A 27,468-nucleotide genomic window follows, 5' to 3' on the forward strand; every position below is an offset into this window, starting at 1 on the left:
TAAGGGGACCATCCATTATACATTTGGAAGAATCAGATGTTGAGTCACAAACTGACAACATGCCAGAAACTGCAACTTTTACCTAAGACCAACCAAGTTAAAGCAAAGAAGTCCAAAGGGAGACTACCCTTCTTTCAAGTCTGAGAAGAACAGGATCAGGAGAGTCGTGGAATCTCTAGATTGACTGAATCTATGAAGTCAGGAACTTGCGGGGAGATGGGACAGCATGTAAATATCAATGTACAATATACTTGGACAAAGACTTGGGGGAGATGTAGTATTACAATGCTCACGGTTGAAGGATTTAATGTGTGGAACTGGAGAAACAGTACCACTCACATGATTATGTAATATACATGTGACAAAGAGTCCAGAGGGAGAATGTTCATGACTTGGGCTGGGTGCTATCTAGCGTTTTATATCTGTATATCTTAATGTTTATCCAACAAACCAGTTGTAGTTTAGACATAACGATGTCTCAACAATCGTTTCTTAGCCAGTCACAACCAATGTACAACACATCTCAGGATCATACGTAACAAACTTCTTAATCATATCCCAACAGTTAAATAATTGATATGTGCCACAAAATGCAAGGAACCTAGTCATGGGCCCCTGGAAATGTCCATCCGCCATTGCTTCCTGCCTCTGAGCCAATTCTAGATCAAACGTGCTATTCTGCTTTGGGTCCCATTGGATTTTAGTTTTATGACCAGTCTGTCATGTGGCACCATGTCAGAAGCCTTGCTAAAATCCATTTTGATCACATCAACTACACAATCCTCATCGACCCTCTTTGTTACCTCTTCAGAACATCCAATCATGTCAGTCAGATATGAGCTTCCCATAACAAATCAGTGCTGTCTTTGGTGAATCTGTGTCTTTCTAACTGAAGATTTATCCTGTCCTTCAGAACTTTTTCCAATAATTATCCGCCCGCCGAGGTTAAGGTTGACTTGTCGGCCACCTGCTTCGCCATCAATTCAACTTTGTTCTCGCCCAGACCTTCAGTTTCTCAGTGCATTGGCCTCTGATAGGCTGATTATTGTGCCTATCCGTAGCCAGCAAAGTGAAAAAAGGCCTTTGATTGGACAACCTGTAAGGATAGCTTTTTTCAAATTTAAAATGGCTGTACTTACTGTGGAACCCCCAAGGATGAGTCCCACAGATCTGTAGTGCTCCGTGGGACCCAGTTTGGGAAACGCTGATATAGACAATATCAAGCTGTATAAAGTATTAATCTCCAAATATCAAGCTGTAGAATACAGTATACTTTTTCACACACACAGAGAAAGGACAGAAAGACTTGCATTTATGAAGCCACTTTCACATCTACTGGATGTCATAAAGCGCTTTACAGCCAATGAAGTACTTTTGAGGTGTAGTCACTTTCGGAATGTAGGACATGTGACAGCCAATTTGTATGCAGTGTATAATAATTACCAGGTTATCTGCTTTTCTAATGTTGATTGAGGGATGAATGTTGGCCAGGACATCAGGAATAATTCCCTTGCTCTCCTTTCTAAATGCTGCTGCAATTTCTTTGTACAGGGCCACATTTTATTATCTACCATGAAATCAGCACTTCATATACTGCAGCATACCCTTATCCTTCATTTTTCTATTTTGTAGCTGTGAATGTAACCCTCCTATACCGTATGAGGCGGAAAAATCAATCTGTGGGGAACAGTATACTCCTGGGTTGGCTAATCCAGATATAAGGGCAGCACGGTAGCATTGTGGATAGCACAATTGCTTCACAGCTCCAGGGTCCCAGGTTCGATTCCGGCTTGGGTCACTGTCTGTGCGGAGTCTGCACATCCTCCCCGTGTGTGCGTGGGTTTCCTCCGGGTGCTCCGGTTTTCTCCCACAGTCCAAAGATGTGCAGGTTAGGTGGATTGGCCATGATAAATTGCCCTTAGTGTCCAAAATTACCCTTAGTGTTGGGTGGGGTTACTGGGTTATGAGGATAGGGTGGAGGTGTTGACTTGGGTAGGGTGCTCTTTCCAAGAGCCGGTGCAGACTCGATGGGCCAAATGGCCTCCTTCTGCACTGTAAATTCTATGATAACTCTATGATAAGAAAACTATAACCAAACCAAAACCCCTGTATTGACTCACACAGAGAACACTGAGTTATAAGTATTATAATCTTGTACTGTATCATATCGGTCACGAGGAATAAAGTTGGAACAAAGGTATATTTTTGAAAAGGCACCTGAGAGTCACCGTTCTTACGACAATGGGATGCAGTTATTGTGCATAGCTGATACACCTTACCTGGAATGCAGACTGGCTGTTGTAATTCTTAACTTCTTTGTTCGCTCCTCGGAATAAAAGGACCCTTGCACAGCTCTCCTGGAAAGGAAAAAATAATTAAGTTTCATGTATTTGAGAAAAGATTTCACAAAACCATGTAAAGATTATAAATACAGGAAAACTGCACCGTATATATATTTTGAACTTCGTGGAGTAAGCACTATGTATATCATAATAATAATAATAATCTTTTATTGTCAAAAGAATGGAGTTACTGTGAAAAGCCCCTCGTCCCCACATTCCGGCACCTGTTCAGGTAAGCTGGTACGGGATTGAACCCACGCTACTGGCCTTGTTCTGCATTACAAACCAGCTGTCTAGCCCACTGAGGTAAACCAGCCCATATCATACAAACACAATGGAACACAGCATTTACATGCATTGTATGTAAACACACCACTGTGTGTATCTTCATAGAATCATAGAATTTACAGTGCAGAAGTAGGCCATTCGGTCATTGAGTCTGCACCCCCTCTTGGAAAGAGCACCCCATTTAAGCCCACACATCCCCGTAGCCCAGTAACCCCACTTAACGTAAGGGCAATTTAGCATGGCCAATCCACCTAACCTGCACATCTTTGAACTGTGGGAGGAAACTGGAGCATCCAGAGGAAACCCACGCAGACATAGGGAGAACGGGCAGAGTCCGCACAGATAGTATCCCAAGCCAGGAATCGAACCTGGGACCCTGGAGCTCTGAAGCAACTGTGCTACCATGCCACCCATATAAACATTGAAATGCAGAACCATGTGTAATTATAAATATAGTGGGATACAGAACCATGTGTATTTTATAAATGCTTTGCTACAGCACTGTGTGTATGTTATGAAGGTCTATCAAGTCTAAAGGGATTTCTTGATGCATGTAAAGCTCGCTGAGTCTGATTAATTTTTCTTGTTACTACAAATTCTTGTTTGTTCTTTCTCATTGTTTGACAATTACTTTTTGCACGTTGATGGAGGAAGGCCACAAAGCTAAATGTTCATTGCCGTGCTAATTACCCAATTATTTTTTGGGAGGTATCGAGGGGCTCACTAATCTTACGGATCTGCACAGATCCGTAAAATAATCTGTAAATAATGTCCAATTATTTGTTTTTGATTGGTCCTCTAATCTAAGCGGGATTTATGTAGTGCAACAGGGCAAACAGACAGACAATATAATTCTTATATTCAAAAATGGAGATAGAACTGAGGGAAGACTAGACCAGTTCACATAATGTCAATGGTAGATATTGGAATTTTGATTAAAAGATACAACGGAAAGACGTCTGGTAACTGTAAACATATAGCACAGATTTCAAAAGGGGTCATCTTGCTTGAAGAACTTACAACATTCTTTGAAGAAGGGCACAAAATGTAATGCAGTGGGTGCAATACATACCTGGACTTGCAAAAGGTCTTTCTTAGGACCCCAACTGTTCACATTATATATTAATGATTTCCAAATTTGCAGATGATACAAAGCTGGGTGGGAGGGCGAGCTGTGAGGAGGAAGCAGAGATGCTTCAGTGGGAATTGGATAGGCTGAGTGAGTGGGCATATGCATGGCAGATGCAGTATAATGTGGATACATGTGAGGTTATCCACTTCGGTAGCAAAAATAGGAAGGCAGATTATTATTTGAATGGGTGTAAATTGAGAGAAGTGGATACTTAGCGAGACCTTGGTGTCCTCATGCATCAGTTGATGGAGGTAAGCGCACAGGTATAGCAGGCAGTAAAGAAGGCAAATAGTATATTGGCCTTCATAGCAAGAGGATTTGAGTATAGGAATAGGGATGTTTTACGACAATTGTATAGGGCATTGGTGAGGCCACACCTGGAGTAGTGTGTGCAGTTTGGGTGTCCTTATCTGAGGAAGAATGTTCTTGCTGTGGAAGGAGTGCATTGAAGGTTTACCAGGCTGCTTCCTGGGATGGCGGAACTGGGATGAGGAGAGACTATGTCGGTTAGGATTATATTCATTGGAATTTAGAAGAATGAGAGGGGATCTCATAGAAACTTATAAAATTCTAACAGGATTAGACAAGGAAGGTTCAGAAAGAACATTCCCAATGGTGGGGGGGGGGGGGGGGTCCAGAACTAGGGGCCATAGTTTGAGGATTGATGTACTATCAATTACCACAAAGACGAGAGTAGTGGAATAATCGAGGCTTTATTGAGCAAAGATGTTGTGCCTCCTGTAGCTGGAACCAGAATGGCTGCAGCACCGGTGAGCACACACATTTATACGCCACCTACTGGGCGGAGCCAGCAGGCAGGGATTTACCCATGTACCTCTATTATACATGCCTTATTGTAATACATGTAATACTGCTCGTGGTGACTACCACATTCACCCCCTGTTAAAAAAAGTGTCCGGCGGGGGTGGTGGAAAAAAATTACAAGTTCAGTCTATGGGGGGCCTTGACCCTCCTTTGCGATCGCCTCAGTCCTGCTGGTGATGTGGGCGCCGACTTGGTCAGCTGTGACTCTTGGAGCATGTTGTCCTCGTCTTCATCACCGCTGAGTGGAACCAGTGGGAGGACGGATCCTGCTGGGGTGGGGACTGCGGTGAGGTTCGCTGGAGGGAGGGTGAGTGGCGCAGGGGTGAATGAGGCAACCGGGGCGGGGGGGGGGGGGCGGTGTCAGGTCGGGGGCTGTGGGTGGGGATCCAGCGGGTGGCAGGTCCCGGAGGGAGACTGTGTCCTGGCGCCCGTCGGGGTGCGCCACGTAGGCGTACTGCGGGTTCGCGTGTAGGGGGTGGACCCTTTCGACCAAAGGGTCCGACTTACGGGTCCGCACATGCTTGCGAAGGAGGACGGGTCCAGGAACTGTCAGCCATGTGGGGAGCGAGACCCCGGAGGTGGACTTCCTGGGAAAGGCAAACACACGTTCGTGAGTGGTCTCGTTAGTCATGATGCAGAGGAGCGATCGGATGGAGTGGAGCGCGTCGGGGAGGACCTCCTGCCAGCGGGAGACCGGGAGATGTTTAGACCGCAGGGCCAGCAGGACCGCCTTCCAGACCGTCCCGTTCTCCTCTCCACCTGCCCATTTCCCCGGGGGTTGCAGCTGGTCGTCCTGCTCGAGGCAATGCCCTGGCTCAGCAGGAACTGTCGCAGCTCATCACTCATAAAAGAGGATCCCCGATCGCTGTGGATGTAGGTGGGGAAACAGAACAGAGTGAAGATGCTGTGGAGGGCTTTAATGACTGTGGCAGAAGTCATATCGGGGCATGGGATGGCGAAAGGGAACCGGGAGTACTCATCAACCACGTTGAGGAAGTACACGTTGCAGTCGGTGGAGGGGGGGCCCTTTGAGGTCCACGCTGAGGCGCAAAAAGGGGCGGGAGGCCTTCACCAGGTGCGCTCGATCTGGCCGGTAGAAGTGCGACTTGCACTCCGTGCAGACCTGGCAGTCTCTGGTGACGGTCCTGACCTCCTCAATGGAGTAGGGCAGGTTGCAGGCCTTGATGAAATGGTAGAACCGGGTGATCCCCGGGTGGCAGAGGTCATAGTGGAGAGCCCAGAGTCGGTCCACTTGTGCGCTGGCACATGTACCGCGGGATAGGGCGTCAGGGGGCTCGTTGAGCTACCCCGGGTGATACAAGATCTCGTAATTATAGTTAGAGAGCTCGATCCTCCACCTCAAGATCTTGTCGTTTTTGATCTTGCCCTGCTGTGTGTTGAACATGAAGGCAACCGACCGTTGGTCAGTGAGGAGAGTGAATCTCCTGCTGGCCAGGTAATGCCGCACAGCTTCCACAATGGCTTGGGCCTCCTTTTCGACAGAGGAGTGCCGAATTTCGGAGGCATGGAGGGTGCAGGAAAAGAAGGCCACAGGCCTGCCCGCCTGGTTGAGGATGGTGGCCAGAGCTACGTCCGATGTATTGCTCTCGACCTGAAAGGGGAGGGACTCGTCGACCGCGTGCGTCGTGGCCTTGGCGATGTCCGCCGTGATGCGGTTGAAGGCCTGGCGGGCTTCAGCCGTCAGGGGAAAAGCTGTGGACTAAATGAGTGGGTGGGCCTTGTCCGCATAATTAGGGACCCACTGGCCATAGTAGGAGAAAAACCCCAGGCATCGTTTCAGGGCCTTGGGGCAGTGGGGGAGAGGGAGTTCCATAAGGGGGCGCATGCGGTCGGGGTCGGGCCCTAGAACTCCATTTTCCACGACATAGCCAAGGATGGCTAAGCGGTTGGTGCAGAACACGCATTTCTCCTTATTGTATGTGAGCTTAAGGAGTTTGGCGATCTGGAGGAATTTTTGGAGGTTTGCCTCGTGGTCCTGCTGATCGTGGCCGCAGATGGTGACGTTATCTAGGTGCGGGAAGGTGGTCCGCAGTCCGTACCGGTCAACCATTCGGTCCATTTCTCGTTAAGTCCGAGACCCCATTAGTGACGCCGAAGGGAACCCTAAGGAAGTGGCTGCCATCTGCTTCTAACGCGGTGTATTGGTGGTCCTCCGGGCCGATGGGGAGCTGGTGGTAGGCGGACTTCAGGTCCACTGTGAAAAAGATCTGATACTGCGCAATCTGATTGACCATGTCAGATATGCATGGGAGGGGGTACGCGTCGAGCTGCGTGTACCGATTGATGGTCTGACTGTAGTCAATGACCATCCTGTGCTTCTCCCCAGTCTTTACTACTACCACTTGGGCTCTCCAGGGGCCGTTGCCGGCCTCAATGATCACTTCCCACAGAAGCCGCCGGACCTCTGACCTGATGAAGGTCCTGTCCTGGGCACTGTACCGTCTGCTCCTGGTGGCGGCGGGTTTGCAATCCGGGATGAGGTTCGCAAATAAGGAAGGTGGATCGACTTTAAGGGTCGTGAGGCCGCATATGGTGAAGGGGGGTAGGGGTCCGCCGAATTTTAAGGTTAAGCTTTGGAGGTGGCACTGGAAGTCCAGGCTGAGTAACAGAGCAGCGCAGAGGTGGGGGGGGGGGACGTAGAGCCGGAAGTTGCTAAACTCTACGCCTTGGATGGTGAGGGTCGTGATGCTGTACCCCCGGATTTCCACGGAATGGGATCTGTAGGCTAGGGAGATTTTCTGGGTGACTGGGTGTACCGTGAGGGAGCAGCGCCTTACCGTAGTGGGGTGGATGAAGCTCTCTGTGCTCCCGGAGTCAAAAAGGCAGGTCGTCTCGTGTCCATCGATCTTCACCGTCGTTGTTGCGTCGCGAGGTTGCGGGGCCGGGACTGATCCAGCGTGATCGAGGCGAGCTGCAGCAGATGCTGGGAGGTCCCAGGCTGGTCAGCGGTGGTGGAGGTAGTGACAGGCAATGAACGGCCAGGCGAGCAGCGGTCCTGAGCGCCGTCCAAAATGGCGCCGCCCACGGGGTGCACATGGCGGCCGGCATTAAAGATGGCGGCGCCCACGGGCCGCACGTGGCTTGCGAGGAGGAGAATGGTGGTGCCTCGGGTCGCACGTGGGGGGTGCAGGAATGCCGGGCCTGTAAACAGCGGGGACTCATCGGGCCTGGCAAACAGAAACAAGGTGTCCCTTCTTCCCAAATCCATTTCAGGTTGCGCTCCACGCCGGGCTGCGCTGCCTGGGGTGTTTATTCTGCCCGCAAAAATAGCACTTGGGGCCCCCCAGGGTTGGCTGGCAGCCGCGCGGCGCAGGCTTGGGGTGAGCTAGAGTCAGCAGCTGGTGGGGCCCACGATGCCCACGTGGGTGCCGCGCGGTCGGGGGCGTACGACTGGACGTTACAGGAGGGCACTTCTAACGAGGTCGCGGGCTGCCTAGTTCCTGCAAGATCAAGCGTACCCTCTTCCAGTAGCCGCTGGCGGATGTACGCAGACCTCATGCCCGTAACGGAAGCGTCTCAAATTAAAAGTTGTGTGTGCTGGACTGCCGAAACTGCCTGGCAGTCACAGTTCCTACCCAAGATGTGCAGGGCATGCCACAAATCGTCCAGAGACTCCCCAGGGAGTTGCTGCCTCATGGATAGGAGGTGCCTGGCATATAGTTGATTAACTGGTTGAACGTAATATCCCTTCAGGAGCTCCATCGCTTCAGAGTAAGTGGGCGCATCCTGGATGAGAGGAAAAATGTCAGGGCTCACCCGTGAATAAAGGACTTGGAGCTTCTGCGAGTCCGAGGGTTCCTCAGCAGATGTTCGGAGGTAGCTTTCGAAGCAGGCTAGCCAGTGCTCAAAGGCGGACGTAGCATTGGCTGCTTGAGGGTTCAGCTGCAGGCGATCAGGCTTGATACGGAGATCCATCGTTTAAAAAAAATCTTTGCGCAATAAATTGATGCACTATCAATTACCACAAAGACGAGAGCAGTGGAATAATCGAGGCTTTATTGAGCAAAGATGTGGTGCCTCCTGTAGCTGGAACCAGAATGGCTGCAGTGCCGGAGAGCACACACATTTATACGCCACCTACTGGGCAGAGCCAGCAGGCAGGGATTTACCCATGTACCTCTACTATACATGCCTTACCGTAATACATGTAATACTGCTAGTGGTGACTACCACAAGGATAAGGCGTAAACCTTTTAGGACTGAGGTGAGGAGAAATTTCTTCACCCAGAGAATGGTGAATCTGTGAAATTCACTACCACAGAAAGTAGTTGAGGCCAAAACATTGTGTAACTTCAAGAAGGAGTTCGATATAGCTCTTGGGACTAAAATGATCAAGGCACATGGGGAAAGGCTGGATCAGGGCACTGAACCTGAAAATCAGCCATGATCATAGTGAATGGGTGATCAGGCTCTAATGGCCTCCTCCTGCTTTGATTTTCTATGCATTACATAGTATGTACATGATTAAGGTTAGAACATATGGAATCAGGAGGTAAGTAGTAGGATGGATAGCAAATCAGCTACAAAACAGAGAGTGGTAGTGAAAGGTTCAGATTGGAAGAAGATGAGAAGTGGTATGCCCGAGAGATTGTGGTCGGGGGCCACTGTGCTTCACTATTTTCTGTAAATGATTTGGACTCGAGAATATCAAAATTTGCAGCTGCCATCCAATTGGGCGGGGGGGGCGGCGGGGGGGGGGGGGGGGGGGGAGAAGAGAGAGAGAGAGGTCGGGCGGGGTTGGATAATACGGAGGAAGACTGCAAAAATACACAAGATATTAACAAAGTAGAAGATATAAATAGAAATTAAATTTCAATATGGTTAAGTATGAGGAGGTATACTTTGGCCGGATTAATAAGGAGACTATGGGCAGAACTTTACATTGTTACCCCCGGGAAATGCCTTTAGATATATGCAGGTGAGGGCTTTTGTGAGGCGACAGGTGAGGGAATTCCCATTGCTCCCGGCACAAGAAGTTCAAGATAGGGTGATAGGTGTATGGGTCGGGGAGGGCAAGTTGTCGGAAATACACCAGGAGTTGAAAGAAGAGGGGGAAGCGCTGGTAGAAGAGTTGAAGGGTAAATGGGAGGAGGAGCTGGGGGAGGAGATCGAGGAAGGTCTGTGGGCTGATGCCCTAGGTAGGGTTAATTTCTCCTCCTCGTGTGCCAGGCTCAGCCTGATACAATTTAAGGTGGTCCACAGAGCGCACTTGACGGGGGCGAGGTTGAGTAGGTTCTTTGGGGGAGGTGTGAAAGGTGCTCAGGGAGCCCGGCGAACCATGTCCATATGTTTTGGTCATGCCCGGCACTGGATGGGTTCTGGAGAGGAGTGGCGGGAGCAATATCTCAGGTGGTGAAAGTCTGGGTCAAGCCAAGCTGCGGGCTAGCAATATTTGGAGTAGTGGACGAATCGGGAGTGCAGGAGGCGAAAGAAGCCGGCATTCTGGCCTTTGTGTCCCTAGTAGCCCGGCGAAGGATTTTGCTAATGTGGAAGGAGGCGAAGCCCCCCAGCCTGGAGGCCTGGATAAATGATATGGCTGGGTTCATAAAGTTGGAGAGGATTAAGTTCGCCTTGAGAGGGTCTGCGCAGGGGTTCTACAGGCGGTGGCAACCGTTCCTAGACTATCTCGCGGAGCGTTAGAGGAAGGTCGGTCAGCAGCAGCAGCAACCTTGGGGGTGGGGGGGGTGGAGGGCATGTCCTGGGGGGGGGTGGAGGCGACGTCCTGGGAGGGGGGGGAAGGGGGGACTGCCTGGGAGGGTGGATGAGCAAGAGATAACATGAAGGGTTGGGGAAACTGGCATGTACGGGTGAGGGCCAGTGTACAAAGCTGTGTAAATATATCATTTTGCATTGTATATATCTTGCTATGCGCAATTTCTCGTTGGTTTTTTTGTTACGAGGGGGGGGGGGGGAGTTATTGTTTGTAAGGGAGAAAAATTGTGTTAAAAAACTTTAATAAATATATATTTTTTAAAAAAGAACTTTACATTGTTCCGAGGCCCATTGGATTGGGATTTTGGAGGAGAATTAGGGTTTCACCAGCAGGTGAACTGAGATAGTGGGTGGGGACGTCAGGTGATCTTATAGAGGTGAAAAGGCTGGTTTGGCACAGTGGGCTAAACAGCTGGCTTGTAATGCAGAACAAGTCAGCGACGCGGGTTCAATTCCCGTACCGGCCTCCCCGAACAGGCGACTAGGGGCTTCTCACAGTAACTTCATCGATGTGGAGATGCCGGCGTTGGACTGGGGTGAGCACAGTAAGAAGTCTTACAACACCAGGTTAAAGTCCAACAGGTTTGTTTCAAAGCACTAGCTTTCGGAGCGCTGCTCCTTCCTCAGGTGAATCCTGAGGAAGGAGCAGCTCTCCGAAAGCGAGTGATTCAAAACAAACCTGTTGGACTTTAACCTAGTGTTGTAAGACTTCTTACTGTGCTAACTTCATTGAAGCCTACTTGTGGCAATAAGTGATTATTATTATTATTGGCGGTCTTAGTGGTGGCACAAAGGTGAGGTTAAAAGCTTTAAATTTGAACCCATTTACTGGGGGATTGTGAGGCCACCGTGAAAGCCTGATGACATCTGATGTTTTTACCAGATGTACTTGAAAAAAAAATCTAAAGATGAAAACAGTTGTTTGGGAAATAGTGGATCAGTTGATAACTGCTTTGCCCAGTCTCACATCAATAGTCTGGAGCCATTAAGATGGTGTGTTGTTTTTCTCCACATGGACCAGCACGGTAACACAGTGGATAGCATTCTGGCTTCACAGCGCCAGGGACCCTGGTTCGATTCCCCGCTGGGCCACTGTCTGCGTGGAGCCTGCATGTTCTCCCCGTGTGTGCGTGGGTTTCCTCTGGATGCTCCGGTTTTCTCTCACAGTCCAAAGACGTGCGGGTTAGGTGGATTGGCCATGCTAAATTGCCCTTAGTGTCCAAAAAAAAGGTTAGGAGGGATTATTGGGTTATGGGTATAGGGTTTAAGTGGGTCGGTGCAGGCTCAATGGGCCGAATGGCCTCCTTCTGCTCTGTATGTTCTATGTTGTACATCAGGGGTAATCCAGCTAAGGGATCATAGGACGATTCAAAATCGTATTTACCGACACCAAAAGCATTTAGCTTACTGAAATGTTTGCACCAAGGAAGGCTTTACAGAAAATCTGCTGGAGAAAGTGCATAGTTTTGGAAGGCTACATTACATTTGGATCCTCTTGGTGGATTTTGTCTTACTTGATCCCAAAGACGGGTAAATGCATGCTCCATTAAACCAAAACTGGAAGTTACATACAAAGTATCTGTGGTATTATCATAACTATCAGCGCTGCAAGGGTTAATGTAGTGTTGAGAGTAGCCACTAGAGGGGGCTACAGTTACAACGATATGAGGCAGTGATGCTAAGTCTTAGGGGAGGAGTGTTTGCAGGAGTTAGCTAGTGAAGGTCCGAAGAGCAGATAGTGTAAGTGAGTGCAGAGCATAGTTTAAGCTAGTAGTGAGATTAGTTGTAGATGAGTGCAGTTTAGATGTTGTTAATCAACTGTGCATTCTTAAGGAGTACGTGTCGAATCCAAGTTAGTAGTGTTAATAAATTTATAGCTTTGTTTACGCTTAAGCTATTTTGTGCTCTTTGTGAACACTACGCCAACCATCCTAAAATAAGCAACATAAAGAACACCACAGTATTCGGGGTAGAGGCCTTTCATTAAGCAATGCGTGGTCTTATCAGTGAAATGTGCGATAGTAAGGGGCACCCATTATATGCACTTGATATATCTAATTGATAGGAAAGACAACATTGAGAGACTGTGAACTCAGAATTAAAATTAGAAAATTCTATTTCTTTGGATATACTATTAGAAATAAACATTAACAGAACATCTGATTTATTCACTTATCAATATCTTGGCTTTTTGTGGGGCCGTTCCACTTTGTCGCCCGTTACAGTTGGGAAAATTCTGCAAAGTGTAATTTGGGACCCCAATTTGAATACTTAACCAGCATTGTGCCTTTTTCAGGAAGCTAGCCTGCTCCCCCCTTATATATCCATTTGAATATTGCTCATTGACAGAAAGGGGCATCTTTGGGGTGCCTGAACTAAAGCCCTGTACCTTCCTCTATTTCCAATAAGTATCCAATATACTTTCAAAAATTGCGATCGTCTCGACTAGTCCTCTTGGCAAATCTTTCTACGTTCCAAAGACCACTTGAGTAAAGAGATTTTTTTCCCTAATCTCTCTTTTTGGTGACAATTTTCAGTTTATGATCCCTGCTGACTCTGCAATCAGATGAAATAATATTTCCCTACTCATTCAACATTTTAAAAACCTCTATTGCATCTCCTCTCAGCTAAAAAATAGTTTTAGTATCGCAAGCTCCTCCACTTACCTATCGTTTCCTATTCCTGGTATCATCCTGGTGAATCAACACTTGACTCTCTCTATGAATTTAAGGCTGTTTCTATTGTGGAGAAATTTGTAGTTCATCACCCAAAAATAATCCCTTGTGACAAATGAAAATGAATTGAGGAATTGGGAAGTAGGTATTGGTTTGCATTTGGATGAAAGATTTGCTTAAAGCTGAACTGAAAAGCTTGAGCTGTTTCTTATTGTTCAACCCACCCGGCCATCAAATAACAGTGATGTGGTGTTGGGTGCTCTGGTGCACAGATGAGCCAACACAGTTGTATGTGGTACAACTCTATTTTATTTTAACTCTTATAATACAGTTCGTTCTGGATACTCTGCACGTGCTGTCTCCCTGAGTGTGTTTGGTAACAGATCTGTCCTGGTCCTCCTCTGCAGCTAATACTGACCACCGGGGGTCGTGTCTGTGCTTTTATATCTTTCTGTCATTGGTTGTGGTGTTGTGTGTTCTGATTTGTCTGTTGGTGTGTCTATCATGATGTGTGTGTTTGAATATCATGACAAGTGAGTCAACCAATCTTGCTGAAATTCTGTCTCCCTCACAAGGAACTCCAGGCTTTCCACTTTGAAAGATCACGCCTCTGAAGTTCCTTGAAGCTGCACCAACTCACATTGTCTCAAAGACTGCATGACTCGCAGGGTTTCAATCTTGTCACATGAATCTATATCCCTTGGATTTTCGAGTCTGCACTCTGGTCTCTAATAGCCGGCTAGGCTAGCCTGACCGGGCTGGCACAGCTCCTGGATTTCACCAAGCTCCAATCTCCCCAGCTAGACCAAGTTAGAAATGGCTTCTTCCGATGCCTAATCTTTTCCAGCTTGGGGCCAGTGATCTGCTGCCACCTTCTCAGCTCCCACAGGACTTTTCCGGAGTCCTAAATGCAGATTCAGGTAACAGCTTTACTATTGCTGCCTAGAGCTTTCTAACAACAGCACCCTGCTGCAAAATACTCCCTCCCCCAGCAAACACACAGATCAATTGAAAACCCTAAAATTCCGACATCTCCTTGACACCATATCCATCCAGGGCTCACTGAATGCTCTTAAATGAAGTGTAGTTTTAACTCCCAAAATGAAATAAAAAGCAGAACTGCATTTCTTTGCAGGCCACGTAGACACGGGAGCAGAATATTCCATTCTCTGCACAGAGTGCTGGCTGAGGCAAGAAAACTGGGGTGCAGTTCGTACATTTTCTCCCCAGATAATCCAGCACTCTGCAAAAGAAATATGGAGGCGCGGCCCAGACCGTCACACTGGTGGGGGTCGGAAATAGCCAGCAGCCAGGAATCCCAAGGTCAGGGCCCCCTTTTTAAAGGGTGCCCCGATCTCCGATAGAAAAAAACAGGAATCTCCCCATACGCACATGGAGACACCCCCAACGGATACGAGGGACCCCACCCCCGCATACACAAAGGAACCCCCCCCCCTCCCACATGCACAAAGGAAACCATCCCCCCAATGGAACTTCCCAGAGGGCAGCCCTGGCACTGCCCCCTGGCACTGCCTTGGGTGCCAGCATACTGTTTGGGTATGTCCCTCTCGCCCCAGCAACTATACTTACCTGTGCCCCCCTGGCAGGATCCCTCTGCCCGGACCGCAGTAGAGTTCCAAATGTGGTGGAACAATAGGGTAGGGAAGTTTACTAATGAAATGGAAATGCATTAACATGAGGTTCCCAGCCTTTCTTGGCAGGAATCTCGATACAGCAGTGAGTGGTGGGTTGAATCAGAAAATGAGATCTTGCCAGCAAGATTCTTGTTTTCTGAGTCTCGTGGTATTTTGCGTCCACATTGTCATTTGCGCTCGTGGCGAACACGGGTGCAAAATCACGGCACTGGTCTCAAACTCTCCAGCTAAATAAATCTGCTTGCTGTTTTATGATCTCCCCATTCTAGCTGTTAATCCCTCAAATGAACATGGCTCCAACCTTTCTGTAGTGTAATAGCCTTCAAGTTTCTTTAGTTGCATTCATCCCATTTTCTACAGTTAAACTTGAATCTTCCTAGAACTAAAATTATCTTGAAAATGTTATCAGGAACCATGAGCTTGGTACTTATAACACTCCCTTGTTAGTCAACAATCTATCTACCTGGGCAGCACGGTGGCACAGTGGTTAGCACTGCAGTCTCATGGCGCTGAGGTCCCAGGTTCGATCCCGGCTCTGGGTCACTGTCCGTGTGGAGTTTGCACATTCTCCCCGGGCTTACGTGGGTTTCGTCCCCACAACCCAAAGATGTGCAGGTTAGGTGGATTGGCCACGCTAAATTGCCCCTTAATTGGAAAAAAACAAAATTGGATACACCAAATTTGTTTTATTTTTTAAAAACCCAATCTATCTACCTACACCTTAAAAACATTCAATGATCTTGCCGACACCACCCTCTGGAGAGGAGGGTTCCAAAGACATGCAACTCTCAGAGAAAGAAAAATCTCCACATCTCCGTCTTAAAAGGGAGACCCCTTAATTTTTAAACTGTGTCCCCTAGTTCTAATCTCTCCCACACGGGGAACATCCTTTCAGCCTCCTTCTTGAATCCTTGCGGTATGTGTGGTACAGATATTCCCTAGAGATGGGAAACAAATGCTGCCCTTATCAATGATGCCCACTTCCTGAAATTAATGAAATCATTCCGAGTGACGGGCCTAAATATTGGTGATTCCTTACTCAAAATGGCCACTTTAACTTCTGGTTCACAAGAAGGCACCATCAAGAGCATTGTTAATCTAGCCCCAGAGTGAAAGTTACGATCTTGTAGGTGAAAATGCGAGCTAATTACCTCAGAAAGCTTTTGGATATTGTAGCATGGCAGAGTATGCAAAGAGGCAGTTGAGCATGAGTACAAGCTCGCAGAGTGGTATTTGCAGCGGTGGTTGACCGCTAGTCAGTTGGTTAACGATTAACTAATACCTAACTTCCACTTTAACTCACCCCCACCCTCTACAGAAACACACAGTCAGACAAACACAGAGGACTGAAAAGGGGTAAAAATCGTCTGTGAAGGGCAAACAGTCTTTGTTTCAGATGATGGTCTTTAGCATATTTTCTTCATAGAAAGATTGCAGATTTAGGTTTTTGTTGTAGCCTGTACCGGTCTTCTCTGTAGTTTGGCAAAACAGTACTCACAACGTTCCTAGAGAGACACTTATTTCTCTTCAAACACTTGCTTTCAGTTCGTGGTTTATCTTCAGGCCTCTGTAGTTTAAGGACTCCAACATCCACAGGATTTCTGGAGAGAGAGACAGCTCTCATAGCAGCCTGCTGGAGCGAGTTAGCTGGATCATTTTGGAGAGGATGAGCTGGGCCTTTTCCCTCCGTGTTGTCAGAATCAAAACTGAAACCTACAGGTCTCTTGAGAACCATTTCAGTGGGATAAGATTCAATCACCACCTGTTACCAGGCATAGCACTGCATTTAGGGCCAATTCATCGAAATCAATTCCGCAAAATCAATCACATCAAGTCCCAGCCCATCTTTCTCACTGGTTCCAGCCAGTCTATAACTCCAGTTTAAACCAGCATAGGCTTAAAGATTCTTCTGCTTGAATTAAATATACAAGCTGCTTGCCTTGAAGACACATGTCCATTAATCATCCATGGATCAAAAATATAACGGCAAAAAGTAAAAAGGGGAAAATAAAGGAATAAACAGGAAGGACCCTTACATACCACCCCCCCCCCTCTAAAAGAATGAAACTTCAGGGCACAGGAATTTTATTATGAGGTATCCAAGACATAAATCACAAACACATATCCATCCAATCCATCCCTATTATACAAGTTCCCTTCCCAGTCTCTACATTGGTAACTAGTCAGCTCTTAAATGTATGACAAAGCATCCGCAATCACATTATCCTTTCTGGGAATGTGTACAATTTTAACATTGAACGGTTGTAATAATAAATTCCAACGGAATACCCTTGCGATCCGGGTTTTAAAATTCCCTATCAACTCAAGTGAATTATGGTCGGTGTAAACTGAGCTTTGTTTATTGTCATGTCAGACATACACTTCAAAGTGCTGCAGGACGAGTACCAAGGATAGGACTTCCTTTTCAATGGTGAAATACTTCCTCTGGCACGGATTTAGTTTTTTCGAAAAATACACTACTGGCCTCTCTATTCCTGCATCGTCACCTTGTAGTAGCACTGCCCCTACCCCCAGGTCATTTTAAAATGGTCTTGAAAAGTCAGGGGTGGCCAGCGCCAGATCGTTCACTCACATGGCCATCAATCTCTCAAACTCTACTTGGCGTTCTGTGGACTACATCATTTTTGATTGTTTCTGCAACATATCTAACATGCACTGTTTTTCAGCCTCTAACTGAGTCAGTCTCCATGGTTTAAGTTGAGATAGATGTGGCCTTGTTGGTTCAGAGTTCCTTATCAAGATTAATTAACAGAGTGCCCTCTGATGTTTCCCTCCAGCTCTGTCTATACTCTCTCTGACCCTCGGGTAATGCAGTCAGTATTTTCTGATTGTCCAATGAATATTTATCCAAATTTTGAGAATCTTCTACAGTGAAACTACAAGCAGTATTGTCAATGCTGAGGGAAATATTTGGTTTGTTTTTAACCAATAAACACTCTTCTACCCCTCCAGCTTTACATTCTCTCTTGTCCTTCACAAAATGTACAGCTGAGGGGGACAATCCTCACAGAGTAGGTTGGTTTTATACCACACTCTGTTCTATACGTTTTATATCCTCATCAGAGTTTCCATAACCACAGCCCTTATCCCCAATTAGTAATACAGACTGAAATAATTTGTGCTTTCCAGATTGCAACTCTTCTTCTTCAGCAGCAGAATCAGAGAATGGCATGTTATTGGATCCATGAACTTTCTGGTTGTTGTTGGCGGATACGGGGGCAGAATCTCTCCATGGTTTACCGCCCACATTCCTCAATTTTTAAAAGGAATTGTTTCCTGACTATTTCATCTCCTTTACTATTTGATTACTTGACCTTGAAGAGACACTGCGGACCTTCAAAAGGAAATGGGTTAACCAGCCATTTGCTTCACAGTCCTTGCTGGCCTCGTCCTGTCAAGCTGATGCCATACTATCATGCATATTGTTGTAATGAGTCCCCGGAGGCAGAGGTCCCTTCACCAGAATTCCTTTTATTTACAAAACCAACAGCAGAACAGCCAGGTGCATTGAGCTTGCTGTCCACACTGGGAGTGCAGAGGATCTGACACTCCCTGTTATATACAGAGAAAGGGGTTTCCTGATTGGGCCACTAATCAGGGAACTTGTATTCTAATTGGTCAATCTCAAAGGCCTGGCCTAAGTCATTACCCCCCCCCCCCCACCCCCCACCCCCCACCCCCCAAAGTCCGAGGAGCCCATGTGGTCCTCGTGACTCACAGGTCTCCTTCTTTGTTTCTGCGCCGGGTCCGGATCCTCCACTTCGGCCTCTGACATAGGGGGGTATAACGGCTAGGCGCCCATCTTTTCCGATGAGAGCGCCTGAGGGGCGGCTTGTCCCCTTCCTCTGGCAGCAAGAGGACAGCTTCGGCGTCATCCATGGTGTCCACATCAGAGTCCGATGTCCTCACCAGTGGTGCCGGAGGGACGTGAATAGTTTGTCGGGGAGGACTCTCCACAGTCCTCGGTATGCTGGTCTGAGTCAGCCCCAGGGGACGAAACAAACCCGTACCTGGCCCAGGCGCTTTTTTACTACATGTTCTCCCACATGTATCTCATATGACACAGGTCCTGTCCTGGCCTTGACCATCCCTGCTACCCATGTGGGGCCATTCACATAATTTCTGACCCATACCTTTCACCTGCGTTGAACTGCCTTTCTCAGCAAGTGTTGTCGTGGTCCCTGCATTGGACCTCTTGGTGCCTTTCTACTCTTCCGCCTAAATTGGGTAATAGTAGGCTCAGCCTGGTTCAGAGTTGTCTGCCCATGAGTTGCTCCGCTGGTACTATTCACATTGTGGCATGTGGAGTTGGCCTATAGTTGAATAGCCAGCGCGACAGTTTAGTGTCTACTGATGCTGCTGACTGTTTTTTCAACCCGACTTTCAGAGTCTGGACGGCTCTCTCCGCCAACCCATTTGATGCCGGATGGTATGGTGCCGTCCTTATGTGCCGAATGCCATGCGCCTTCATGAATTTTGTGAACTCCTGGCTGGTGGAAAACGATCCATTGTCTGAAACTAACATCTCCGGGATGCCGTGTGTTGCAAATGAGGTGAAAAGTTTTTCAATGATTGCTGTTGTATTTGTCGAGTTCATTTTGTAGACATCCAGCCATTTGGAATGGGCATCTACTATCACAAATAATATTGAACCCAATGGGCCTGCAAAATCGACATGAAGTCGCGACCATGGTCTACCCGACCATCCCCATGGGCGCAGCAGGGCTGCCAGTGGCACCTTCTGCCCTTGTTGGCATTCTTGGCACCGACCTACCAATGCCGCTATGTCCGTGTCCAGGCCCGGCCACCAGACATAGCTCCAGGCCAGCATCTTCGTTTTTGAGACTCCAGGGTGCCCATGATGTCGTTCGGCCAGTATGGCTCGACGGCCTTGACTTGGAATTATTACTTGTGCTCCCCATAGCAGTGTCCCGTCTTCCACAGTGATCTGCTCTCTTCTGCTCCAGTAGGGGTGGAATTCCGCCTGGTCTGGTCTTTCCAAATAAAGACATTTTGCCCGTCAGTGGCTTACCCTCAACATGTGGTGGCTGCTAATGAACAGGTTCCTTCGGGTCGTTCCGTTTTCCTTGTCGCCACTGTAATAAGTCCACGGGGGCAGAGGTCCCTTCACCAGAATTCCTTTTATTTACAAAATCAACAGCAGAACAGCCAGGTGCATTGAGCTTGCTGTCCACACTGGGAGTGCAGAGGATCTGACACTCCCTGTTATATACAGAGAAAGAGGTTTCCTGATTGGGCCACTAATCAGGGAACTTGTATTCTAATTGGCCAATCTCAAAGGCCTGTTCTAAGTCATTACAATTGCCTTTCAAAGCAGTCATACTCTGGCACATATTTGCACCTGAAGTGAATGGCAATGGGTTCACAGCAAGAGGCAGCGCCAAATTACTTTTAGAAAAGTAATTCACTTTCTTCTTCTAATTTTCTGTCTTCATTCCAGCTTCAGAAGAATTACTTGCCATTCGTCCAAGATTTGTCCATGATAGGTCTATTCGGGAACAGTTGGTTATTATTATTTCGTCACCTGAACTGAAATTGGATTCAGAATTCTTGTCCGACTCTTCAACACTGTGGTCTACTTTCTGTCAAGGCTTTACTGTGGACTCATTCAGGCCCCTGTAGCTTCAGAAATACAATACAGTACTCACAACCTTTCTGGAGAGAGAGAGAGAGAACGAGAGAGAGAGAGAGAGAGAGAGAAAGAGAGAGAGAGAGAGAGAGAGAGGGCGTGGGGGCGGGGGGTTCCTGGTCTTTGCTTGTAGCCTGTTATGGCTTTCCTGTGTATTCATTCCTTCAGGTTCTCTGCAGTTCCAGATACAACGCACCCACAAGCCATTCTCGAGAAAACACAGAGGCGAGAGAGAGAAAGCCCTTGTCCCTATTATTCAAGGAGTCAACCCGAGCTCCTTGGGACTCTGAAAATCATTCCATCCAGACAGGATCCAATCACTACCTGCTACCAGGCAGAGTATGGCATTTTGGGCCAATTCATCCCAGCCTATTAAGGAAACTGTGTCTCACCCCACCTCCCTCTCTCTGGTGCCAAAAGGTCTGAAGCTCCTGGACAATCTAGCAGAGTGTACTCTCCTGTAACTTCTGCATTTGTCATTCTCTCTGCTGCATGACTTAAAAAGACATGTCCATTAATCATCCATGGATCAAAAATGATAACAACAAAATAAAAGAAAAGGGAAAATAAGGGAATAAACAGGAAGGCCCCTGACAAAAACACATACACGCACACGCAAGCACACACACGCACACAATAATAATAATAATGCAGGGCAGTCATACCTGTTGCCCTAAGTCTTCAAAACCAGTCAGGTTCCTTTCCCAGATAAGATACTGTCATAGTACATTGCTAACACAGATTGCCTGCATTCACACAAGCATTGCTATAAAAGAAAACCATGGAAACGTTACATAATCTTTTTTTTCATGAAACCAACCCACACTTGGCATAAATTTCAGGGCACAAGGGTTGTCACAAGACATTCTGTTTGTGGGAAGCATTGCATTGCAAATGTATTGGTGCTCGCCCACGTGAGTTTCAGCTCCTTCATCCTTTCTTATTTGTGCTTCTAAGCAGATTGTAAATTTACAATATTGCGAGAGCTTTCAAAAGCTTTGCAGCTTTCATTTTGCATGTCTGCGTCTTCAAAGTGCTGGAATGACAGGGACTGGATCAGAGGTGAGGCAGCGACACAGCGTTGGGAATAAAATCGTGCCCCACAGAATGTGGCGGGTTCAGCGAATAAGTGGGCCACAGGCCTGAAGTAGGCTTGCCACTCATGACTTGTCAGGTTCCTTTCTTCTGCAGATAGGTCCATGCCGCTGCATCTAATGTCACATTACATTTCCTGCACTGCCGCTTTATCTGGCCAACCAATGTGTGATCTAACACTGGCAAAGTACAGCCCTTCCAGGTAACCCCCATCCACCTTCCTTGAAGATTTCATTTTAAAGCTATATACAAAATGACATCTTCATTCAGATCGGTCAGCGCTGCATTTGAATCTGGGATCCCAAGCTTAGAGATCATTCTTTGACCCAAGGAACCAGCGGGTCCCCCGTCAAAGAGAAGCTCATTTGGTCTCAAATGGATCTAAGCTGAATCTCTAAAGGGCTAACATCAGAAGCATGCAAGATTCCATGTCAAGACACACATGACTGAGAAGCAAGAGAGATCTAAGAGGATGAGAGGCTTCAAACTCACATTGAAGTCCAAAGGTGTAAATAATTGCCATCAAGTTTTAAGAAGCTATACTCGAACAGTATACTTTGGGACAATAGACAATCCCCAAAACTCCTGTCTCGACCCAGACCACACAACGTGGTGGCAGCGAGCAAATGACCCAGTGAGCCTAAAAAAGAAGATCCCCGGTGGCAAGAAGAGAGATTCTCGAAGGAAGTCACAAGAAGATTCACTAAGATATCCGAACATTGCATGAGCAACTTATGCGAGCTGAGACACAGACCTGGAGACTGGACCGGAGTGAGCACAAGCCCAAAGCAGCAGCAGAGAAGCAGGAAGCTATTCTAGGGCTCAGCAGGAGCAGGAAACCCACACTATTACTCCCAGAACCATTTCAGAGTGCAGAAGGCTCATGTCTGGCCAAGAACTGGGACAACTGGGGGAAGAGGATTCACAAGGTCCAGAACTGCCTTGTGCTTACACTAAAAGATCAAAAGGACAGTACACTATTTTATGCAGTAGGATCTATCGCTGACAATGTGATAGCAAGGCCAACGTGGTAGCAAGGCAGAGGTTGAGGAGTCATTGACGTCTTAAAAAGTTCTGCAAGTTTTCAAGTCTTATTTCAGCATTTGTCAGAATTTAATAATCGTGGGCTAAGTTTAATAAAAGAAAGCAGAGACCAGGCAAAATAATGGATCCACTCATCAGTGATCTCTATAGGTTGGCAGGGAACTGTGATTTTGGAATTTTAAAGAATGAGATGATTTGTGACAGAATCATAGTCAGAATCCGAGATGAAGCATTATCGGGTCTTTTACAGACAAGAGAAGATTTAACGCTCAAAACATGGAAGAACCGCCAAAGGAACTAACCTTCCTGGGGGAGATAAATTATATTGTAAACAAGTACTGAAGTATTCAACTCGAAGTGGATGGACATCCCACGGAGTTTAAACTAGACACAGGAGCAGAGGTTTCAGATTAAGCCAAATGGCTCAAACAGGTTACATTGCAATTCCCAGCTATCAAATTACAAAGTGCTGGTGGGACAACTTTACAAGTCATTGCGAAGCTGAAATATATAGGCCAGGAAATCCTCAAACCTTTGTCATTCAAAATGTGCTCTCTTCTTAGCAGAAAGGCATGCCTACAACTGAAATTATTCTCTAAAGTTGATGAGGTTGTTGATGAGAACAATATGTTTTGAAATGAATTTCCAAAATTGTTTGAATTAAAGGCCAAGTGTGATATCGCCCGATACGTTGTTGTTAAACCAATTTGTCTCTACACACCTAAAATAGTCGGGGCGGGGTACGAGCCTGGGTCCTCGGCACTGTGAGGCAGCAGTGCTAACCACTGTGCCAACATGCTGCCCTTGCTCGCCAAATCTATGATCAAGTTTCTAGGTCACATGGTACATGCCAGTAAAATCACAGTTGATCCACAAAACACTTAAGTAATCAGAGAATTTCCACAATCCTGGAACATAACTGAGCTTTCAAGATTCCTTGAGATGGTCAACCATGTAGGCAAGTTCCTACCAAATTTGGCAGAGGTCAACAAGACCTGAGACAGCTGTTGAGGCAGGGTCAGCAAGTAAGTAAAGTCGCTGCAGTCCCAGATGAATATAGGCTGCTTTCCCCTTTGAGGGGGGAGCTGACTGGTGGTGATTTAACCTGAGGATCACCACACCTCAGGTGAGTAGCAAGGTTGAGAAGGCGGGGCCATCATGAATGTCCTCAGGATCAACAGTGGTGCTGGATATGTGACCAGCAAAATGCAACTTCTGAACTCTTCTGAAATTGTTTGATTTTATGACCTAGAATTATCAACCACGGTACCAGCAGATGCACCGACTGCAGGTCGGGGGGGGCAGTTTATTTACATGCAGACAGATAGCAAACTTGGACCAGTCTACTATGCTTCTAGGTTACAAATATAATCAGAACAACGATATACCACGATGGAAAAATAAGTACTGGCAGCAAACTAAGCATGCAAAAAAATTTTCAGACCATGTTATGGCGTTGCATTTCAAAGTTGAAACAGGCTAAAAGACACTGGTTACCCTTCTGGACATGAAAAAATTGTGAAGATGCCACCCAGAATTCAACGGTTCACAAGGTATAACTCCATCACAGAGTATGTGCAAGGGAAGTATCAAACAACATCAGGCGTACTGTCACGAATACCATCAAAAGGAACTAAACAAGAGGATTTACTTCATTGAGGAGGTTGAAGCATAGACATCCTTAATCACTCAGCACTTACCAACTCGTTCAAAAATGTTGCAGGAAATGAAACAAGCCCAGCAACGGGATGAAGAAAAACGGGAATGCTGTCTAGAAGGATGGACAGACTATGTCCCCACTAATCCAGTACTGCAGCAGTGTTTTGAACAGCGCAAGCACCTCACTGTCATTGATGATTTACTAGTCGCCAATTAGAGAATAGTCATAGTGAGAACATTTCAGCTTGATATTCTTCAAAAATATTGCAGAGGCAATTTAGGAACAGCAAAATGTTTTGTGAGAGTTCAACAATCAGTCTCACTGGTGCCGTAAACAGCCAAGAACAAAAAAGAACCACTGTTACCTTCTATTTTTCCATCAAGGCTGTGGGAGCACCTGGGAGTGAATTCATTTGAATTTGTGGGGAAAACCTTCCTTTTAGGCATTTATTGTGACTCACGGTGGATTGAAGTGAACAGATTGCATCGTATCACAGCAGAAGCTGGAATCCAATCCCTCAATAGAATTGATGCAACACATGGCATCGGGACATTGCAGTGTCCGACAACGGGTCACAATTTGCCAATAAGCTGTTCTTTAATTTCGTAAATGAATATAGCTTAGTTCACTTCATTATCCTCAAGTGAAGGCTAAAGCTAAGAGAGGAATCGTCAAGGACTTATTAATGAAAAACAAAGACCTCAATCTAGCTATTCTGAGTTATCGAACCTCACCACAACAAAGTGGCTTCTCACCATCAGAGTTACTACTGTGCAGGAGATTGAGAACACAGGTTCCATCTCTGGAATAAATTAATAAGTTAATATGTTTGGAGAGAAAGCCAATAGAAACTTGGGCTTACTGCTAATTGCAATCTCTGCTGCCACTCAGGAGGACACTCATGTCGACAGAAAGGAGAATACAGAATATCTTTGACGTCAAAAAGAGATCAAATCGAGATCAGGGAGATTGATCAAGCACCTCAAAGACTAACCCTGTGAAGTATGAGACTTTGGGGGAGATATAGGTGGATGCAAATATGATAGGGATAAAGACTTGGGGGGGGGGGGGAGTAAACGGTTATCAGAAGAATACGTGATGCTGACGGAATAATAATGTCAGATCACTTGATGAAGAAGAGAGGAGAGGTCTGGAAGGAATAGTAGCTCCAACCTCATGTAGAGGTCCAAACGTGTAAATATTTTCCGTAAATAAAGAGTAATGGTTTCAAGAAATTACAGACCGAGCAGAAGGGCGACAGGGTAGCATCGTGGTTAGCACTATTGCTTCACAGCGCCAGGGACCGGGGTTTAATTCCCGGCTTGGGTCACTGACTGACTGTGCAGAATCTGCGTGTGTTTCCTTCGGGCTCTTCGTTTTCCTTCCAAAGTCCCGAAATTGGACATTCTGAATTCTCCTTCAGTGAACCCGAACAGGCGCCAGTGTGGCGACTAGGGGATTTTCACAGTAACTTCATTGCAGAGTTAATGTAAGCCTACTTGTGACAAATAATAAATAATAAAGATTATTATTATAGAATGTATCAGGCAGGCTTTCAGGGAGCTAGGATGGAAGCTCAGAACTAGAACAAACAGAGTTGTTATCTCTGGGTTGTTGCCCGTGCCACGTGATAGTGAGATGAGGAATAGGGAGAGAGAGCAATTAAACACGTGGCTACAGGGATGGTGCAGGCGGGAGGGATTCAGATTTCTGGATAACTGGGGATCTTTCTGCGGAAGGTGGGACCTCTACAGACAGGATGGTCTACATCTGAACCTGAGGGGCACAAATATCCTGGGGGGGAGATTTGTTAGTGCTCTTTGGGGGGGTTTAAACTAATGCAGCAGGGGCATGGGAACCTGGATTGTAGTTTTAGGGTAAGGGAGAATGAGAGTATAGAGGTCAGGAGCACAGATTTGACGTCGCAGGAGGGGACCAGTGTTCAGGTAGGTGGTTTGAAGTGTGTCTACTTCAATGCCAGGAGTATACGAAATAAGGTAGGGGAACTGGCAGCATGGGTTGGTACCTGGGACTTCGATGCTGTGGCCATTTCAGAGACATGGATAGAGCAGGGACAGGAATGGATGTTGCAGGTTCCGGGGTTTAGGTGTTTTAGTAAGCTCAGAGAAGGAGGCAAAAGAGGGGGAGGTGTGGCGCTGCTAGTCAAGAGCAGTATTACGGTGGCAGAGAGGATGCTAGATGGGGACTCATCTTCCGAGGTAGTATGGGCTGAGGTTAGAAACATGAAAGGAGAGGTCACACTGTTGGGAGTCTTCTATAGGCCTCCAAATAGTTCTAGGGATGTAGAGGAAAGGATGGCGAGGATGATCCTGGATAAGAGCGAAAGTAACAGTGTAGTTATTATGGGAGACTTTAACTTTCTAAATATTGACGGGAAAATATATAGTTCGAGTACATTAGATGGGTCGTTTTTTGTACAGTGTGTGCAGGAGGGTTTCCTGACACAATATGTTGACAGGCCAACAAGAGGCGAGGCCACGTTGGATTTGGTTTTGGGTAATGAACCAGGCCAGGTGTTGGATTTGGAGGTAGGAGAGCACTTTGGGGACAGTGACCACAATTCGGTGACGTTTACGTTAATGATGGAAAGGGATAAGTATACACCGCAGGGCAAGAGTTATAGCTGGGGGAAGGGCAATTATGATGCCATTAGACGTAACTTGGGGGGGATAAGGTGGAGAAGTAGGCTGCAAGTGTTGGGCACACTGGATAAGTGGAGCTTGTTCAAGGATCAGCTACTGCGTGTTCTTGATAAGTATGTACCGGTCAGGCAGGGAGGAAGGCGTCGAGCGAGGGAACCGTGGTTTACCAAAGAAGTGGAATCTCTTGTTAAGAGGAAGAAGGAGGCCTATGTGAAGATGAGGTGTGAAGTTTCAGTTGGGGCGATGGATAGTTACAAGGTAGCGAGGAAGGATCTAAAGAGAGAGCTAAGACGTGCAAGGAGGGGACATGAGAAGTATTTGGCAGGTAGGATCAAGGAAAACCCAAAAGCTTTCTATAGGTATGTCAGGAGTGAGCGAATGACTAGGGAAAGAGTAGGACCAGTCAAGGACAGGGATGGGAAGTTGTGTGTGGAGTCTGAAGAGATAGGAGAGATACTAAATGAATATTTTTCGTCAGTATTCACTCAGGAAAAAGATAATGTTGTGGAGGAGAATGCTGAGCCCCAGGCTAATAGAATAGATGGCATTGAGGTACGTAGGGAAGAGGTGTTGGCAATTCTGGACAGGCTGAAAATAGATAAGTCCCCGGGACCTGATGGATTTATCCTAGGATTCTCTGGGAGGCCAGGGAAGAGATTGCTGGACCTTTGGCTTTGATTTTTAT

At 46.8% G+C, this 27,468-nt stretch overlaps 1 protein-coding gene across 5 annotated transcripts in view; it reads right to left on the reverse strand.

Annotated features, from left to right (window-relative positions):
- LOC140387908 (SH3 and multiple ankyrin repeat domains protein 3-like) overlaps positions 1 to 27,468 on the reverse strand; it is a 1,536,301-nt gene that overhangs the window by 658,725 nt on the left and 850,108 nt on the right. For all 5 annotated transcript variants that reach the window (XM_072471211.1, XM_072471213.1, XM_072471209.1 and 2 more), the window contains exon 11: positions 2,280 to 2,357. In XM_072471211.1, coding sequence (XP_072327312.1) covers positions 2,280 to 2,357 — 78 coding nt within the window. The remainder of the gene's footprint in view (positions 1 to 2,279; positions 2,358 to 27,468) is intronic.

This window comes from Scyliorhinus torazame, chromosome 13, assembly GCF_047496885.1.
Source record: "Scyliorhinus torazame isolate Kashiwa2021f chromosome 13, sScyTor2.1, whole genome shotgun sequence".
Classification (NCBI taxonomy): domain Eukaryota; kingdom Metazoa; phylum Chordata; class Chondrichthyes; order Carcharhiniformes; family Scyliorhinidae; genus Scyliorhinus; species Scyliorhinus torazame.